A 19,603-nucleotide genomic window follows, 5' to 3' on the forward strand; every position below is an offset into this window, starting at 1 on the left:
TGTCATACCCTTGCTGAAGCTACAGCTTAGTTCATGGGGCTGTTCAGTGTTGAAAGGTTATATTAGCGCATCACAAGCATAAAATGAGCTTTTTGAAAGCAGAGTATATACTTTCTTACACAATTGCAACATTAATTATTATTAGCATACCTCGTTCTTCTAGTTCAAGCAAAACTTATTCTTACTGCATTATCCAAATGGACAACGTAATGTTCCATCAAGATTATCAATTGCCAATTGCTGCAACCTCAACATGTATTTTTGAATGATCGAAACGCCGAAAATAATATTTTTAATCCCAGACTGCGCTGTACGAATGAGTGTAGAGCCACGTCAAAAGTTGCTCACTGCGACGTGGTGGATCATTGCACCCCCCTCTCGTCATATTTCACCACGATCGTAATTTAGGTAACGTTGCTGTGTATAGCCACCTCTCGTTTGGAATTAAATTTCACTTCGCACACATCAATTTTTATTACTCGTGTGCAATACCAACCAGTCCCATAATCGGGCGCCGCCTGAACACGTTGCCGCAATGCAGCGCACACTGCAACTTGTGCCTCGCGTGCCGCAACGTGACAGTTACATTCCCAAAAGCTCGCAAGCGCGCTGTGAAACAGCAATAACTCAGCATTTTATAACATCGCAATGAGTCCAAAAGTTCACTTTATGAACCACGATTGTGGACGCATACACTGCGTTTCCCAATCAAGGACAAACGACGGGGATACCGCGGGCACGTTTTCGATGCGTCTTTCGAGCTGCGAATTTCTCGTAAGCTGGCACATGATAACAATAATGACAGTCGTGATAACAATAACGTCACTGCACAGAGTCGCAAGGCATGATGAAACCACTCAACGGCAACCGAGTCGACCGCGAAACCGAGGAAAGCATATGCAAAATGGACCGCGTGTGAACTGCACCACTGCACCGAGGGCGGGCTCGAGGCGGGCGCCGGGACACGGCCGGGCTGGAGGAGCGGCGGGCGCGCAGTTTCACCGCAATTGGCGTCAGCTTCCTGTCCGCTCTCTTGATCCGCTTCTCCCACTCTGACAACCGTGAAGGGTCAGTCGGTGCTTCGAATATTTATTGTAGGGTTTAACGCGCCGACGTAACGCAGGCGATGAGGCGCGCCGTAGTAGATGAGGGCTACGGATTAATTTTGACCACCTGGGGATCTTTAACGTGCGTCGAAATCTCGTACACCAGGGCGTTTTTGCTTTTCGCCTCCATCGAAAAGCAGCTGCCGCGGCCGGGAATCGAACCCGCGAACTTGTGCTCAGCAGCGCAACGTCTTAGCCACTGAGCCACCGCGGCGAGTTTAGTCGGTGCTTTAAAGAGCGACACATTTTCCCTGTTGGAACGGTACTCGCTAGTGCACAGCGGAACAAAATGCGCGTGCTTTCATTTCGCTGCTTCTTGACGCTTGCCATAATCTGGAGCTGAAGTTGGCACAAGCGGAATCAATAAACAGCTCCTTCTGCTGCTGAGATGATCATGATGGGCGCATTTGGCACATGTTGTTCTGCCGGGACAGGAGTTGGTACCATGCCCGAACGGCTGGCACTTGACACAGCCCCGCGGGTTCGGATGTACGGCCAGACAGAAGAACGAATGAAACCTGCGTTGACATGCTCGGGCAGTGTGCAGCGGTGAAAAGTGAGTATCAGGTGTTTGGTGGCTATTTCTTTGCCTTGACGACCCTCGCACGTACCAGCTACAACGGGAAAACGCAAAACTAAAAAAAAGCAACTCGAAATGCCAACACCGATTGATGACCCTCACATGCAACAGCTACAACACGAAAACGCACAACTCAGAAAAAGTTACGACCCCTTCCACCAGGGCATTTCCCGACAAAGTCGGGTAACTTCCCAAGCACGAGATCCCCTGTGCAGGGGGTGCCTGTACCAATTTTTCACTGGTTGGTGCCCAGCGGTACCGAAGTAGCGGTCCCACATTCTCGTACCCCATGGTACAAACTGACGTGGTGGAACGGTTTACAGTACACTGGATCCCCCGTACGGGGGGCGCCTGTCTCCATTTACATTCTGGCGGGTGACCAGCGGCTCCAGAGGAACCTACCACGTCTGCCGCAGTGGTAATGCGTGTCCAAGCCCTTTATCCCCCGCCGAGACAGGGGGCGCTTGTACCCTTTGAACTGGTGGGTGCCCAGAGATCCCAGACCCCGCCCGAAGGGGTTCGAGTGACCTACCACATGGCACCCCATGGCTGCTTGTGGTCAAGCTCCAAGCGTTTGTTCCACCATCGAGACAAGTTACGGTACGGGGACGCTTGTACCCTTTAAAGAAACCGGTGGGTATCCGGCGGCCCAGGATTCGAACCTGGTGCCTCCCGCTTAAGACACGAGTGTTTTACCACTCGACCATCGTCGTCGGTGCTAAAAGTTACGACCCCTTCCACTGGGGCATTTTCCCGACAAAGTCGGGTAACTTCCCAAGCACTGGATCCCCTGTTCAGGGGGTGCTTGTACCAATTTTTATACTGGTTGGTGCCCAGCGGTACAGAAGTACCTACCACTTTCTTGTAACCAAATGATACGGTACGGCGTGGTATTACGGTTTCCAGGAACCCCCGAGGTAGGCGCCTGTTCCCACTTTCAAACTGGTGGGTGGTCAGCGAGTGAAGTCGCGGAGCAGCAGCCTCCCACGTATGCCGCAGTGGTAGAGCGGGTCCAAAGCCCTTTATCCCCTGCCAGGTTGGTACAGGGGGCGCTTGTACCCTTTTGACTGGTGGGTGCCCAGCGATTCCTTACCCCGCGCGAAGGGGTTCAAGGGACCTCCCACATCGCCTCCTACGGCTGCTTGTGGTCAAGCTCCAAGCGTTTATTCCACCGTCGAGACAAGCTACGGTACGGGGACGCTTGTACCCTTTAAAAAAACCGGTGGGTATCCGGCAGTATCAGGCAGCTGTTTAATATATGCAGCTGGCACGCTCCGTATAAGCAGCGCTATAGTGCATAGAACATGCACGTGAACATATATAAGCATTTGCTCGGTACAACTGCTCTGAACAAACTTTTCGCAAACAACTGCAGCCTCCGTTACCCTTCTGTATTTTCTTCTGATGCTTCGTTCCTATTACGCAAGCCGCGTATCATCCGCGGAATTGGTAAACATGTCCCTTGTTTGGGCGGTATACCGCTTTTACACAGCGGCGCAATTCGCATGTTGTCGATTTGCACCATCACTTTGGCATTGTCCGCTTGGTTTACAGTTAAACAAAGCGGTTTTAGTGACAGCGACAGGAAAACAACAACCCGGAACACAGCCCGCGATTTGGCGTGGCACGGATACTCGCGCATGCCCGCCGAACCAGTGCAATATCAGCCCAGAACGGCTGGGAGGGGCTGACGGAATGGCTTGCATGTCCAAGCACCCACGCAGAACAATAAACAGTGCCTCTCGGCGAAGAAAAAATACGTCCACAAGCTCTTTAATCACGCACGCACAAGGCCACCTTTCCGCCTTCCGAAGCGAAAAAACTGCATCGTCTGCTAAAGCAGCATGATGATGATGATGATGATGATGATCTGTGGTCGTACCCTTTGTATCGGGCGGGCTCCAACATTGGTGCCCAGACCGTATAAACTGTTCACACACAAACCTAAAAAAAACAGCACACAAAACCACACGAAATGACAATTTCGGAGAGCTCAGTTTCGTTCTCCGGGGAGCCGGTGCGTACGGTGACGGTCCATCACGCACTATGATTCACGCGCACACACACTGTCGTTGAGTTCAGGCTGCCTTTGCGGAGCGGTTGCTGCAGGTTCAGTTCAATTACCGGCGCACTATGGTCCACCACTCGCTCAGGCGTTTCTTGGCCACCGTCACCAAGGCCCCCGTGGTTTGCTGTTCCGAGCCGCCGTGGGAGGGGCTGTTCTCCAGTGGCTAAAATCCTAGGAGCTGCGGGAGCGGTGGGCTTACATTGCAAACGGCGCCACGCTCTCCCATAGCGAAGCGCTCCGCTCGAGACACTAGCCAGTATATTCTAGGCACTATAGTAGAGCCATTTCAGCGAACGCGGCGGAATAGCCAATCGCGTCTTAGTATGGATGGGTATCCCTTTATCACTCCCTTTCTCCTCTCTAATCTTTATATACCCTCCTCCCCCTCCCCCCCGCACTGGGTTGTATGCAGGTGAGCCCCCAGCTGGGCTCAATAATATCCCCAGTGCATCTCTTTTCCTTTTCACTCGAACCACTTAGTAGTAGTAGTAGTAGTAGATGGGTTGCTTGGTTTCACCGTCTCTCTTTTACTGCCGTTTGTGCGTGTCTGAGTGAGCGACAATGAAAGCAGAGACCGTAAAGAGGAAGTTGAAGACTCGGCCGGTCTAATGCGACCAAGATGGTGGCGCCCAGTGACGTCGTTCCGGCGATGTCCGGAGATACTGCGCGGCGAAAATTGCCGTGTTTTTCTCATTTTGCGGAAATATTTCTCCACCTCAGATTGCATAAATATTTTGCGTTGGCACTTCACGGTGGTTCCTGGTGAGGAAACTTTGCAAATGCATAGAATATAAAACAAGCAATCCGAAAATGTGGATTCCCCAAAAACAATTTTTTGGCCACTTTTCACCATCTGATCCTGGCGTCCAGCCTTAAATTGATCCATTTCTCAGAGAATAAAGCATCGCTTGCTGCCGGACGAGGGCTGGGAGCACTACAAAACATTAAATCTTTCGAACAAATTTGTATTATATCTGCATGGACCAACTCACCCAGACCACTAGTCTGCCTCCAACAGTGCTTGTGCTTCCTTGGGAACTCTGTGCAGAGTGCTGGTCCGTCCCAAGGGGCGCCTAGGCTGCCCAGGACACCATCCTGCCCGGGACATCGGGATGGGGCTGCGGAGAGCGCTGGCAGTGGCGGTTACCCCCTCAGCGAGGCCGGGTTCGGCGTGTTGTCCCGCACGGAGCGGCCCGCAGATGGGGTGCTCGAGGAGGAAGTAATCCCCTTGGACAACTCTGAGGACCATCACGGCCTGGTGAGCGGAGGAGGGGGCCACAGGCCGGCCATCACTGCGGCGCTGGAAGCATCGGTATGTTGGAGTGCCTTCGTCGACCCCTGACACACTCGTTCAAAGTCACATTCGAGGTTTACGTGGAGAATATGCAGCCTTGGCTATGAGGCAATGCCACCCTGACTTGGAGGATGTTTATGCAATCACTTTGTGCACGCGGTGAAAGAGGGTCTTTGTCTGATGAGATCGGCACCAGTGTCGACTGGAGCAGGGCTCGGTTGATCGCCTGGCCTATGATCGGCTCACTGCAGCTTTTCCTACTGGTACACGTACCTTACCATGCCGTCACGATTTGGCTGCGCTAGCTGCACTCATTCAGGTAGTGCAGCAGTCGCCTCTTCGATTTTAGAGTTCAGTGCACGGTGCCTGTAGTTTTCTCTGCGATTTACCGACGATTTTGGGAGTGCAGGACCAGTTCACGGCTTTCCCTGCACTTCCCAGGGAGGAGGTGCAGAAGCAGACGACAAAAGTGCAGGACCAGTTCTGCAGTGGCGGCGCCTGCTCTGAACTGGCTTAACGAATTCTGAGCTTGTGCAGAAAGTGCAGTACAAATCGATGAGACCTATAAATACAAGCGTTCAGTAGTATTTCATCTGTTGTAATGATCTTGTTAATCGAACCTGACCGTTCAGTGGCCTTATCAGACATGGGTGTTTTTGCTCTGGCAGCAGCTAGCTGAAAAAAAAAACAGCAAAGGCGCACAGCGGTCCTGCGCAGAATGGGGGCGCCATCTAGGAGGACAGACAATAAAAAAATGTTTGGCACTCCGCTGCAGAGTGAACGGCGCACTAATTTTCGCTTGAAGGCCTGTCCTTGTTACGTCAACGCATACTTCAGGAAACGCACAATTTGGTGTGAGAATCAGAATTTTAGCTTCGATTGATCCATTTCTCAGTGAACAAAGCATCGCTTGCTGCCAGGCAAGTGCTGCGGGCACAACAAAACATCAAATCTGTCGAACAAACTTTTACTTTGTCTGCATGGCCCAACACAACCTTGCTTCATTTTGAAGGTTGCCTCATTTCAATCATACCGGCACCACTTTTAAAGGGACACTGAAGTGAATTTGTCAAGCTCCCGTTTTTGCTTGCACTGCGTAGACTGGCTCAAATTAGCACACTTTTCATCATTTATTCGGTTGACAAATCGGTAATTATTTTACAAAGCGCGAAAGAAGAAAAACTACCATGCGCGGTTTGCGGCGGCCGCACCAACTAAAGCTGTGACGTTAGGAGGAGCGGGCACCGTGATTGGACGATGCCCAAGGTGAGCAACCAAACAAGTTTCGGATTCGGTTTCGGTTCTGTAAAACACAACCGTTGGCGTTGTTGGATGGGCATTCTCAATAACTCAGTAATCATCGTACCGCGCTTCTGCCATGTTGTCAGCTGTAAAAATGCATAAAGATAAGCCTCCTAGGACGGATTGGAATCGTAGCATTCACTAGCCGAAACCTACGCAGTGCATGAACGGCCTCCGCGTACCCGCAGACGCCCAAATGTCATGCGCTTTTCCCCCATATTTGGAGCTTGCATCCCTTATGCCTGTGCCGTAAAAAGCGTGTTCGCACCAGGCCAAGGGTCTGTTCATTCTGGCCTGTGCCCACTGCCTGCAAGCAGTCGGTGCTTATGGCAACAGCACGCCAACGAGAACTCGCTAGCGCGCCAGTGCCAGCCTGCGCGCGTTTTGTGAACTAGTTCGTGGAGCCATGAACGTTGCGGCCCAAAAAAAGGTGAACTCAATATAGAAAACATCGGCGGAAAACGAAAAAGTTAACTTACAAAAAAAAAGCACGTACCCGCGGGGATTCGAACTCGTGACTTGCAAAATACTTGCGGTGGCATACCTAGCAACCCAGACCGCTCGGCCACGGAGCGGGCTCCGCTGGCATTGGTAATATAGGGTATATATTGTACAACCTTTTTACACTTTTATTTAGTTTCGGCATTTCAAGCAGCTTAGGTGACTATTTGTTGTATTGCGCTCGTGCAGTAAGCGTCGCCCGAGTTTCCACAATAGCTCAAGTCTAGCAATTGCATTTCGTAGACGGAAAAGCGTTCGCAGATGCGTAGTCGTGCTGCTGACCGCTGTGCTTGTTCGCCCAGCGCAAAAAAGTGCTTCCCGCACCCTAGTTTTACTCTGTACGGTAAAAGTATAAATTGATTTTATTTCCTTAGTACCTATATTGACTTCGCTGACTCTTCTCCCGCCTTCAAGAGGCCTTATATTTTCCTACTGGCATACCAGTCAGCGAAGCGTCGCATGTGCGCTTGTGCAGCGCTTGTGTGAAGCGACCTTGACTTGGAGCTAGATACAGTGTACAAACTAACAAAGTAAAGAAAGGCAAATTCTACCATTCACTAACGTGTCCTGGCTTCGTTTCAACTGAGCGAACGAATTGCGACGACCCGTCGGCGGCCGGCGGACGAAACGCTGGGCCGACTGACTCTGTCTGAAGGCCGGGGAGCCGTGCAGTAGCGCAGCCGATTGCCAGCTTATCCCCTCCTGACGTCACACGAAAACGCCGCAGAAAATGGGCGAGCGTAAAGAGAGGAGGACAGCATTTTCGAATTAATTTTTCTACTTAATAAAATCGCGTAAACGCACCCAGGGTGGTCGAAACATGGCCTGGGGACTCCGGACTACAATTTGCGCAAGTAATCCCGCAATGTTTACATATCACTTCAGTGTCCCTTTAACGCACACCTCTCTCAAATAAGCTATATAATTAGCAAAAAAGGGAATGGCCATGCGACCCACTTGCTCATTTGCCACAACAGAACCTATGCGATTGGCTGAGGTCAGCAAGAGCAAACGCAAATTAGGCAGGGCTTATCAGCTTGCCGAATGAGCTATTTGCGCCTAAATGTAATGCATATTCATTGTAGAGCAGTAAGAATGGTGCAGTAAACAATGAAAATACAGGTTTTCCCACTCGTACACGTGCCTTGCCAAAGCGTCGAGTGATAAATTAGGTGTCTTCGATTAGGCGGCGCTCGCTGCACTTATTGAGGTAGTGCAGCATTCGCCTCTTCGATTTCCGAGTGCAGTGCGCGGCGCCTGCAGTTTTCTCTTCGATTGATCGACGGCGCAGAAAGTGCAGGATGAGTTCACGGCTTTCCCTGCACTTCCCACGGAGGAGGTGCAGAAGCAGACGACAAAAGTGCAGGACCGGTTTTGCAGTGGCGGCGCCTGCGCTGAACTGGCTGAACTGGCTGAACTAATCCTGAACTCATGGGGAAAGGCAGTCCAAATCGAAGAGACCTATAAATACTGTTGGCTAACGTACGGGATAGCAGAGGACCCCGGCTAGCTTCGCTAGAGAAAGTGCTATGTGCACTACACTAGCTCGAGAAGAATCCGAAGGCTCACGCACGGGTTCGGGTACTCACATGCGGTAGAGGACTCCGGCTATCTAAAGTGAAGCTTTATTGCCCGGCAGATAGAGGGCATGTCTCAGACAACAGGACTATCGCTTGCGGGGAGACAGTGGCTCCGTTCGTTCGCTCACGCCGTGGGACTCGGACCTCGATACCTGTCATTGCAGTCGTGGGAGGGGGGAGGCATCCCTTGCGACCGGTCAGGACTGATTCTCTTAGCAGAGTCCCGTGGAGCCAACAAGTCATCGGGGCATTCGGAGTAGGCACTACCGAGCCAACGATTCTAACCAAATCGCCCAGTCGACCTCGAGAGGACAGCCCGCACGTCCCGCAGGTTGGCTTCGGGGGAGAGGAGGTGTTCTCCTGGTGGGGAGAAGGTGGCGCGAAGGAAGCCGACAGGCTGGTCCTCCTTCCACCGCGCGCTCACACACACGCTCACGGCAAGCCGGTTCGGACCGTTGCATGGGGTCACAAAGAGGTGGCAACTCAGGGTACTTTCCGGCTGCCCAAAATGGCAGCTCCCAGCTCGCCAAAGCATGTGCGGGGGAGGTAGGGAAACAAGGGTCCCCACAATACAAGCGTTCAGTAGTATATGCATCTATTCTAATGATCCTGCTAATCGAACCTGGCCATTCAGTGGTCTTATCAAACATGGTTGTTTTCGCTCTGGCAGCTACTAGCTGAAAAAAAAAAACGACAAAGCAAAGGTGGACAGTAGTCTTACGTAGTAGGGTGGCAACATCTAGGTGGAATCATGATAAAAAAGTGTTTGGCAGTCCACTGCAGAATAAACAGCTCACAAATGTTCTCTTGAAGGCCTGTCCTCGTTACGCCATCGCAGGTATCACAAAACGCTCGATGTGGTGAGAGAATCAAAATTTTAACTTAAAGGGCCCATGCGGACGAAATACATGGTTGTTTTATTTGAAAAATTTTCTGCTTTATAGTGCCCCCAGCACTTGTCCGGCAGCAAGCGATGCCGTCTTCACTGAGAAATTAATCAATTTATGCTGAAATTTTGATTCTCCCGCCAAATCGTGTTTTCGTAACGTCTGCCATGAAGTCAGGAGGGCAGCTATTCAAACGAACTTCCAGTGCTTCATTCGGCTCTGCAGCCTTGCTTACCGTCAGTATTCCAAGGTGGCGGCCACCATAGTCGGCCGCTGACCGTTGTCCACAGTTGCTTTGTTTTTGACCATATTTGCACCTGGTTGGTTTTTTTTTGTTACACTAGAAAGTAATCGTTTCGTGGAACATGGGGTATATGATCGACAAACAGGGTCACGTAAGACAATTTTGCTTACGCCAGTCGGCCAGTGTTGTGTAAGACAACTCCAAAGCAGCGTACTTCCGTGCAGCTAAAACAGGCATAGTGCGCCGAGTACCAACAGCAGTGCGCATCGGCACTTCTATGTTTACGTGTATTTTCATAACTTTTATTGTTTACCCTACCATTCTCTGTAAAATATGCATTACATTTAATCGCAAATAGCTCGTTCAGCAAGCTTATAAGTCATGACTGATTTGTGTTTACTATTGCCGACTTTAGCCAATCGCACAACTGGGTGTATGTCATCATAGGTTCTGTTGCTGGAAATGAGCTAGTGGGTCGCATGGCCATTCCCTTTTTTCCTAATTACAGTGGAATATCGATGATACGATTCTGGGTTATACGAATTTCAGGATGATACGAATTTTTGAAAAGCCCTGGCAAAATTCCATTGTTTGCAAAGAAAAGTTTAGGCTGGTACGAACGGTCCTGCGCGGCCCGGCGGATGATGCGAACGAGCCGGCGAGGCGCCCGACTGCCAAGCAAGCAAGCGATGGTGACGTTTGTGCTCTCAGTCCCCTCTTTGTCACCCTTTATCCAGGAATGGCCGGGTGGTTGTTTTCTGCTCGCGAAAAGGCGCCGCGCACGCCACAGGCAAAATGACGCTGCCGTGGAACCACCAGCACGCTACGCGCGGCGCGGCCGGCGGCGTTAACATGTCGGCGGTTTCGGATGCGAAGTGGTGCATGGCGCTCGAGGGACCGCTTCTAACTGCTGTTTAAAATGTAGCTCAAGGCACACACGAAGTTGCTTGTGCGGTAAAGGGACTGATAATGAGGGCGGAAACGGTACTATAAAATATCATCCGACACGATAGTGAAAGTGCCCACGAAATAACTGCCGGGATGCTAAGCCTAAACATCTCCGGTGGAGCCAGCTGGCTGTCTCGAGCACTTCGAAACTGCCGCCATGAGACGCGCGCCAACTTATTGGCGCAAGTCGTCAGGCTCCTCCCACTGCTGCGCGCGTAATTTTCTGACCGAGGCAGAAGAAGCCGCGGGCGCGGAATTGTCGATGCGGGCGCGAAAAATTGCACGTGTACGCATGAATCGCGTGCAAAAACACACCATGCGCTCCACACCTTGACTGTTGCGGCGTGTAGTGAGCTTGGGCATTGCAAGTGAGGAGACGAAAGTCCAGAAAGGTCTTCTCAGTGAAATGGAGGTTCGAAAAAGCAGAAAGACGTCTCGGATTACTTCACACGAACGTAAGAAAAGAAACAAACGGAAACTTTTTTAGCGCTCAGTTTCTTGGTCCCTGTTAGTTCATACGAATTTCAGATGATAAAAATATTTTTAGCGGTCCCGTGATATTTGTATAATCGAGATTCTGCTGTATATCGCTTATTTGAGCGAAGCTTGCGTTAAAAGTGGTGTCAGTATGATTCTAATGAGGCAGTCTTTCGAATGAACCGATCTTATGTTTTGTCTGCATGGCCCCTTGAAATTCATCCACTTCTGTCAACGCATAAAGCATTGCTTGCTGCTGGACAAGCGCTGGGGGCTCTACAAAACTTCAAATCTTTCAAACAAACTTGTAGTTTGTCTTGTCTGCATGACCCCTTTAAGGAAGGACATGGCTCTTAAAACTATTTCTTTTCATTCTTAAGTAAACTCTGTGAAACCTGCCAGCCTTGCTGCTTTTCCCCACTGATTTCAAATATGGCATTATTTTTTGAGTCAGTCAATTAGTTCGCAAGATAATTAGAGATAGTCATTCTTGGAGGAACAGTAGACAAAAGAGTGTTGGTCATAAAACTGTAATGTTTACATTTTACAATACTATGAACACTAATGAATGCAATAAGAGACGCGGTTTTTTGATGCTCTGCTTGGAACTAATTTTACAGCTCATTAAACTTTGGTGTCTGAAATAGGCATTCAAAATGGTTCCTTGCCACTGGTGCCAACAAAGTTTAATGAGCTGTAAAATTAGTTCCAAGTGGTGCATCAAAAAACCAATTCTCTTATTGCATTCACCAGTGTTCATAGTGTTGAAAAATGTAAAGATTACGGATTTATGACCAACACTGTTTTGTCTATTGTTAGGCCGAAAATGGCTACTTATAATAATCTCCGGAACTAATTGACCAACTGAAAAATTAATGGCATATTTGAAATCAGGAGAAAAAAAAGCAGCAAAACTGACAAGTTTCACAAAGTTTACTTGAAAATTAAAAGAAGTTTTTTTAAGACCAGTGTTTTAAGACTAGTTATCTCGGGAACTAATTGACCAACTGAAAAAATAAAGGCATATTTCAAATAAGTGGGGAAAAAGCAGCAAGACACAAGTTTCACAGAGTTTACTTAAATGAGCCATGAAGAGAAAACACAAGTTTGGTTCAGTCAAAAGATTGTCTCGTTAGAATCATACTGACACCGCTTTTAACGTAAACTTCGCTCAAATAAGCTACATAATTAGGAAAAACGGGAATGGTCATGCGACCCACCAGCTCATTTCCCGCAACAGAACCTGTGATGTCACATGGGCTAAGCTCTGCGATTGGCGGAGGCTGGCAGAAGCAGACGCAAATTAGGTAGAGCTTACAAACTAGACGAACGAGCGATTTGCGCTTAAATTTAGGGCACATTCTTTACAAAGCAATAGGAATGATGGGACAAACAGTGGAAGTTCCGAAAGCACATGTAAACATAGAAGTACTGATGCGTTCTGCTGTTCGTACTGCGCACAGCATGCTTTGGTTTAGCTGCACAGCACTATGGGGCTTGGGGTTGTCTCAGACGACACTGGCCGATTGACGCAAGCAACGGTGTCTTACGTGACCCCATTTGTCGAGCGAGCACTGTTTCAGGGAACGAATATTTTCTCCCAGAACAAAAACAAGCCAGGTTTAAATGCGGGCAAAAACAAACCAAACGCTTGCCACGGTATGGTGGCGCCATCTAGGTTACGGAACGTAAAGAAACGCGGGAACAAACCAACACCGCTACAGGGTTGAGACAACCTTTGAACGGTCCCGTGCCGCCGCAATTGGGCCAACGGGCTCAACGCGTTATTCTTTTCGTTTCCCACGAGACCTAGCAACGCGAAACAGACAATATGATTCAAACTTCTTCAGTAAACCGCGTTGCGGCGATAATTTTAGCGCGGTTTTGACACAATGACTTGCTTCGGCGGCGAGCGAGCAACCGAACATGGCGGCGCCAGCGTTACGTGTCTCTACCCTGTACGGCGGATGCGTGAATGAAGGTACTCTAGGCTGCAGAGCGGTCGGTTCCCGTGATGTCACTTGGGACCATGAAAACGCACGATTGAGCGGGAAAATAAAAATTTTAACCTAAATTGTTTAATTTCTCAGTGAATAAAGCACCGTTTGTATCCGGACAAGCGCTGGGGGCACTATAAAACACGAAATCTTTCGAATAAAACCAACTTGCATTTTCTCTTCATGGCTCCTTTAACGAAAAATTAAAAGAAGCTGTTTTTAAAGCAATTTCCCCCCTCAAACATCAGAAATTCTACCAACTCGCCCAGACCACTAGTCTGCCTCCAACAGTGCTTGTGCTTCCTTGGGAACTCTGTGCAGAGTGCTGGTCCGTCCCAAGGGGCGCCTAAGCTGCCCAGGACACCATCCTGCACGGGACATCAGGATTGGGCTGCGGAGAGCGCTGGCAGGGGCGGTTCCCCCCTCAGCGAGGCCTGGTGCGGCGTGTTGTCCCGCACGGAGCGGCCCGCAGATGGGGTGCTCGAGGAGGAAGATGTAATCCCCTTGGACAACTCTGAGGACCATCACGGCCTGGTGAGCGGAGGAGGGGGCCAGAAAAAACAAACACAAAGAAACAAAGCAGAGGCGGACAGCGGTCCTGCGCAGTATGGTGGCGCCATCTAGGTGGATTGGCAGTTAAAAAAGGGTTCAGCAGTTTTCTGCAGAGTAAGCGGTGCACTAATGATTGCTTGAAGGCCTGTCTTTGTTACGTCATCGCAGACTTCACGAAACGCAAAATTTGGTATCAGAAGTATATGGGGTTAGGTTCTTCAGTAAGGACGAACCCCATGTGATCGCTGCCTCGTTGCAATTCGCCACAGCCTGCACGTTGTCCTCAACACTTACAAACTTACGTTCTGTGTCGGCATCCGGAATTGCGCATGGGAATGCTGACAGCTCTCTTGTATAACTCTCGAGGCACTCAACGCCGTCGTCTTTTGTGTTCGAGCACCTCTTTGAGCCTGGAGCCGCAACGGAGCCACTATGCTGAACCTGCTGCAGGAACCCGCACATGACACGCTCCAGAACGGCCAGGATGCGCTGCCTTTGCCTTACGTCAACTTGCTGAGCAGTGTCGTCCTAAAACGTGCTGCAAGGAATTTCGAATTTCAAATGCCTCTGTGAGCAACGAATACATTTTACTAGACTCTACCTGTCTAATGGTGTACGCCTTCGTCGCTAAATCCGAATTCTTGTGTTCATTTCGTGACCTGAGCTCCGGAGGCACGCCGTCGCGAACGAAACACGCACCATGCTGCACCGGTCTCCATGCCAGCAGAGCCGCCGCTAAAGCCCCTAAAGGCGAGATCACAGATTGGCGCTACCTCTTTTATTTTAGGGGCCTTAGCCTGCTTCTGTGTCACAACGCCACCCATCGGTTTCCCCTCCTCCCCCTTTTTCATCCCATCACCCTGCGTTCTCGTTGCCAGGAGGCTATTCCCATGCTAGCTCACCGAGCAGGCCTGTCATGGCAGGGGTCGAGCATAGAGTTCCTCAGCAAGTATTTATGATCGTAGGGTTTAAAGCTCTGACGCAACGCAGGCGATGAGGCGCGCCGTAGTGGAAGACTGTGGATTAATTTTGACTACCTGGGGATCTTTAACGTGCGCCGAAATCTCGTATACACGGGCGTTTTTGCTTTTCGCCTCCATCAGAAAAGCGGCCGCCGCGGCCGGGAGTCAAACTCGCGACCTCGTGCTCAGCAGCAAAACGCCTTAGCCACTGAGCCACCGCGGCGGTTGCCTCAGCAAGTATTAAGTGGGGACACTGCTCTTAAAACAGCTTACTTTGACTTAAGTAAACTCTGTGAAACCTCACCATTTTTCTGTACTTTTTCGTTTGATTTCAAATATGCCATCATTTTTTTAGTAAGTCAATTAGTTACCGAGACAATTGATATAATTAGTCATTTTTGGAGGAACCATAGAAAAACAGTGTTAGCCATACAACTGTAATCTTTACATTTTCCGATACTCTGAAGCCTGGTGTGGGCAATGAGAGAATCGGTGTTTTTTTTATGCACCACGTGGAACCAATTTTACTGCTCAATAAACATTGGTGTTTGAAATGGACATTTGAAATGGTTCCTTGCCACTGGTGCCTCCAAGGTTTAAAGAGCTGTAAAATTAGTTCCAAGTGGTGCATAAAAAAAACCGATTATCTTATTGCGTTCACCAGGGTTCATAATATTGGAAAATATTAAGATTACGGTTTAATGACTAGCAATGTTTTGCCCATTGTTCCTCCAAAAAGGACTAATATCTATAATTACCTTGGTAAATAATTGACTTACTAAAAAATGGCATATTTGAAATCAGTGGAAAAAAGGAAGGAAGACTGACAAGTTTCACAGAGTTAACTTAAAAATTAAAAATTAAAAAAAAGGCCACCCATGTGACACGATGCGCAAGGAGTCATCAGCATTGCCCACAACTTCAACAGGAGAAGTGCACTTCTGTGTGCACTTGTGGCATAGCGTTCGATGTATGTAATGTGACGGTAGACGATAGTTCGATACACGCGTACAAAAGAGCTGTACTTTCACACGGGATTTCCAGGGAAATGTTTGGGCTGTTCGATATAGGCAATACCATATTTTCGCGCATATAACCCGCCCCTGCATATAATCCGCACTCCCACTTTCAGCCCACCGGAAAAGAAAAAAAGATCCTCGCGCATTGCCGGCCATTTGATACAGGAAGGGCTGCACCAAAGTTACTGCTCAAACAACACATCACATACTATGCAAACGAAAAAAAGCGTATATGTATTTAGCAAGTAGAATACACTGACTGCAACGCGAAAGTCGCAATTCGCTCAGTATCCCTGCTCTCGCTAGAGCTATCACTTGACTAGTAGTCGTCACTGTTGTACAGAAGGTCTTGCTTGTCCTTGTATGTTTTCCGCAATCGCTGCCATGGAAGGCTTAGTCAGTGCTACGGCGTAGAAGCTTCACGGCACAACGCGGCTTGCCGTGAAGCTGTACTAAAGAAAAAAAACCTCGTATTATATTATCCGCACCCCTACTTTGCCACTGAAATTTTCATGTTTTGGTGCGGGTTATACGTGCGAAAAGAAGGTAATTCAATGTATCCTGGTTCGATATATCCGAGATCGACTGTCCACTTAAATATTAACCTGCTTCTTCACAGCACACAGCTCATGCTGTTTTCGATTCAGCATTATTTAAAGCTTTTTGTTTGTTTTTGTTTTGTTTTGTTCTTGCAGCTAGGGGCTGCGGCTGTGTGCATTGTAGGTTTGCTGTGTTTTCTTCCATGAACTTTTGTTTTGTAAGGTCATCTTTTTGTTTGCATTGTTTTTTAGGCACCAGGCAGCCTTGCCGCCTCTGAAGTGGGCGTTCGGCAAATTGTCGCATCACAGCTCGCACAGTGTGGCATTCGGGATCCCCTGGCAGTACTGGCTTTGCCGACGTCTTCAGAAAAGGCTACTGAAACAGCTACTTTGGACTCGGCCACAATAGGGTGCGTGAAAATTGCCCTAGGGGCGTGCATTTGCAGAAAGTTGTAAATATCAGGGATGAAAGTGCTGTACGCATTTGAGTAGGCCAAGTAGCAAGGAACACCCTTGGAATATCGGCATTTTTTAAACTGCGAGAACACACAAGCTTGTCGCGTCCCATTAATTTCCCCCCGCAAATTTTGTATTCATACATTATATGCGTGATGTATGTGGCACGTTTCTGCTGCACCCTAGTAATCATGTTTCGAAGTAAAGGCGGATGGCCAGAGTACCGTATTTTCGCTCGTATAACCCGTCCCTGCATATATTCCGCACCCCCACTTTCAGCCCGCCGGGAAATGTAAAAGAATCCTCGCTCATTGCCCGCACATTTGATACAGGAAAGGCTGTACCAATGCTATTGCTCAAGCAGCACATCACATACTATGCAGACTGAAAAAGCATATTTAGCAAGTAGGATACGCTGACTGCAAGGCAAAAGTAACAATTCACTAGTACAATTCAGTTATTAGATTGCGCTCGTCCTTGTTTTTTCTTCCTTGTCCTTGTATGTATGGCGCAGTCGCTGCCATGGAAAGCTTAGCCGGTGTTACTGCGTAGGAGCTTCACGAAACAACGGGCATTGCCGTGCAGCTGCACCAAAAGAAAAAACCCGCGTATTATTCGCAACCCTACTTTGGCACTGAAATTTTTGCATTTTGGGTGCGGGTGATACGCGCGAAAATACGGTAATGCGAAAATGCATCTGTGATGCCAGGCTTATTTTTTTCAGTTTTTACAATGTTGGATTTGCAGCATGCTTTTAATGTGAGTACTAATGATTTTCTGACCCCCCCCCCTCTCCCCCGGCATGTTTATTCCTTTCATTTTTTTATGCGCTTCTACCAAACAAAGATCGCCTGCAACTGTTACGGTAAATGTTGGTAATCAGACAAACAAAAGAAATCGTGGCGATAATGCACAAAAGCCAGTTGTTTCTGGGTGGAATGACAGCTACATCTCACCTTGCCACACAATTACATGGTAGTACCTGCTGGCGCGAAAGTCACTAATAGCAAAACTGCGGCCCGTGCCCGCAGCTTTATCTTTATGCTCTTCGTAGTATTTCAGTTTTTAATAGGACTGACAACTCCCAACTGCAGTTGCCTGTTTGGTTGCAAGAGGGAAACAAAACTGCAGTTGCCAGAGGGAAACAAAACAAAACGGCAGTTCCCAGAGGTCCCTCTCAATCATCGGTTGAGAGGGACCTTGCAGCCTTCGAGTCTACAAGGTGTGTTCGAATAACTTTTTTCAGCGATTTGCAAATGCGGCACCACCGTTCCCTGCAAGTTAGCGCATCCGGGTTATATTTGCGGTCCCGTATATTTCGCACTGGTGATCTCTACGTTACCACCAGTGCTTGACTGTGATCACCAAGTTTGTGGGGCCATAAGTTATGCGGCTACAGTGCTTCTGAACAGATCTATACTATGGTGTTGCTGATACAAGCCTTGCACTTATGCACATTTCAGGGAGGACAGCAGGTCAAGTTCGACTACAGACAGTGGACGGATCAGTGAGCTTCTTTTTAAATTTTTTTTCTAATGTTTCTCTTTCCAGCTCTCTCCCCCCTTTTGTTGTTGGAATGTGCGAGACATTTTCGGCTATAGTACATGCACTGCTGAACTGCTGGGTTCACAATGTTGCAGCAAAAGATGTGCCTGACAACATCGAGCTACTACAGCCTGCCTGTTCGGCTGGTGGGGTTGGGGGGAATGCGCAGTGCCTGCTGAAACTGTGTTTTTTCGACACACAAGATTTGTGTACCCCAAGGGCATTCCGAAAATTCCTGTTGACAGCTGCACAAGCAGTGTGCTAACGCATTGCTGAGTGAGCCAAACATCATAACAATGTGTAATAATGACAAAGAAAAATAGACTGAAGTGAATTTTGCTAGTTGCAACGAAAATTTTCTTTTTAACATCTTCGGGCGCTATTGGGCCTGTTCAACTGGACCATGTTCGGTTGGCTAGCGCAGTTATTGTGGCCAGTTAGCATGCTAAAGGCTAATGGCCAAGGCACCATCCGTAGCGTGTCTCCAGGCACTCATTTTTCCACAGTGCAGTGGTTTCGGCAGGCTTCCGAAACAATGTGGTCATATAAACAGTTCCAGTATACCCTTGAATGCTTTTCCAAAATTGCGAAAGGGAAATTTTGAATTACTTGGGGTGCATTCCCGAAAACCTTTTGAGATGAGCTGGTAGGAATCACCTATGTCACGATCCATCAATGTAGTGGACGGCACAAATGATCAGCTTGGGATGCAAAAAAGAAAAAAAAAGAAACTTATAACGTTAATTGGGATACCAAATGGATGGTGAAGGTTCGGTTGTATCAGAAACAAAGGGCCAATTGCCACAGCATTGAAGGGGCCATGCAGACAAACTACGTTTGTTTCATTCAAAATATTTCATGTTTTGTAGTGTCCCCAGTGCTTGTCCGGAAGCAATCATGCTTTGTTCACTGACAAATTAATCAATGTAAGTTAAAACTTCGATTCTCCCGCCAAATCGGAGCATGCTTACCGTTAGTAAACCTAGATGGCACCACCATACCCCGGTGGGCCGTTTTCTGCCTTTGCTTTGTTTTTGACCCTATTTGTACTCGGCTTAATTTTGTCAAGGTAGAAAAAATTCATTTCGTGAAACATATTGTTCGCTTGACGAATACAGTCACCCAAGACACTGTCGCAGTGCTGTGCAGCTAAGACAAGCATAGTGCGCGGTACCAACAGCAGTACGCATCGCATGCCTGCCAGGTTTCCCGAATTTTCCGGGAGACTCCTGAATTTTCATGGTTTTGTACGATTGTACGACCGAAACAAAATCTCCCGAAAACGCACCCATCTTTGGCCAAATCTTTTTCCCAGTCTGGCCACAATGCGCCGTAGGTATACCCCATGGAGGAAGGAAAAGTTAGGAGCATGGAGGAAAGAACAGTTTAGGAGGGAGCGTCACGTGACAATCGTGAAGCCTAGTCATAAAAAATAAAAGAAAGACTGATGGGAGATGTTCTATTCACGTGACAGGCAAGCGGTAGTTTTTTGCGCCTCATGTGGCTCTTCGCCGACGCTGCGTGCGTGCGTGCGTCTATTCGTTTG

The 19,603-nt window shown here is 48.6% G+C and overlaps 1 protein-coding gene across 6 annotated transcripts in view; it reads left to right on the forward strand.

Moving 5' to 3' along the window:
* LOC144163035 (uncharacterized) overlaps nucleotides 1-19,603 on the forward strand; it is a 265,629-nt gene that overhangs the window by 140,315 nt on the left and 105,711 nt on the right. For 5 of the 6 annotated variants that reach the window (XM_077693815.1, XM_077693816.1, XM_077693818.1 and 2 more), the window contains 4 exons: nucleotides 4,803-5,066; nucleotides 13,306-13,518; nucleotides 16,309-16,466; nucleotides 17,976-18,019. In XM_077693815.1, the coding sequence (XP_077549941.1) occupies nucleotides 4,803-5,066; nucleotides 13,306-13,518; nucleotides 16,309-16,466; nucleotides 17,976-18,019 (679 nt within the window). The remainder of the gene's footprint in view (nucleotides 1-4,802; nucleotides 5,067-13,305; nucleotides 13,519-16,308; nucleotides 16,467-17,975; nucleotides 18,020-19,603) is intronic. The other variant, XM_077693821.1, reaches the window with a different exon arrangement.

The sequence above is a fragment of the Haemaphysalis longicornis genome, unplaced genomic scaffold (assembly GCF_048455015.1).
Source record: "Haemaphysalis longicornis isolate Haplotype H1 unplaced genomic scaffold, Haemaphysalis longicornis Haplotype H1 scaffold_12, whole genome shotgun sequence".
Lineage (NCBI taxonomy): Eukaryota > Metazoa > Arthropoda > Arachnida > Ixodida > Ixodidae > Haemaphysalis > Haemaphysalis longicornis.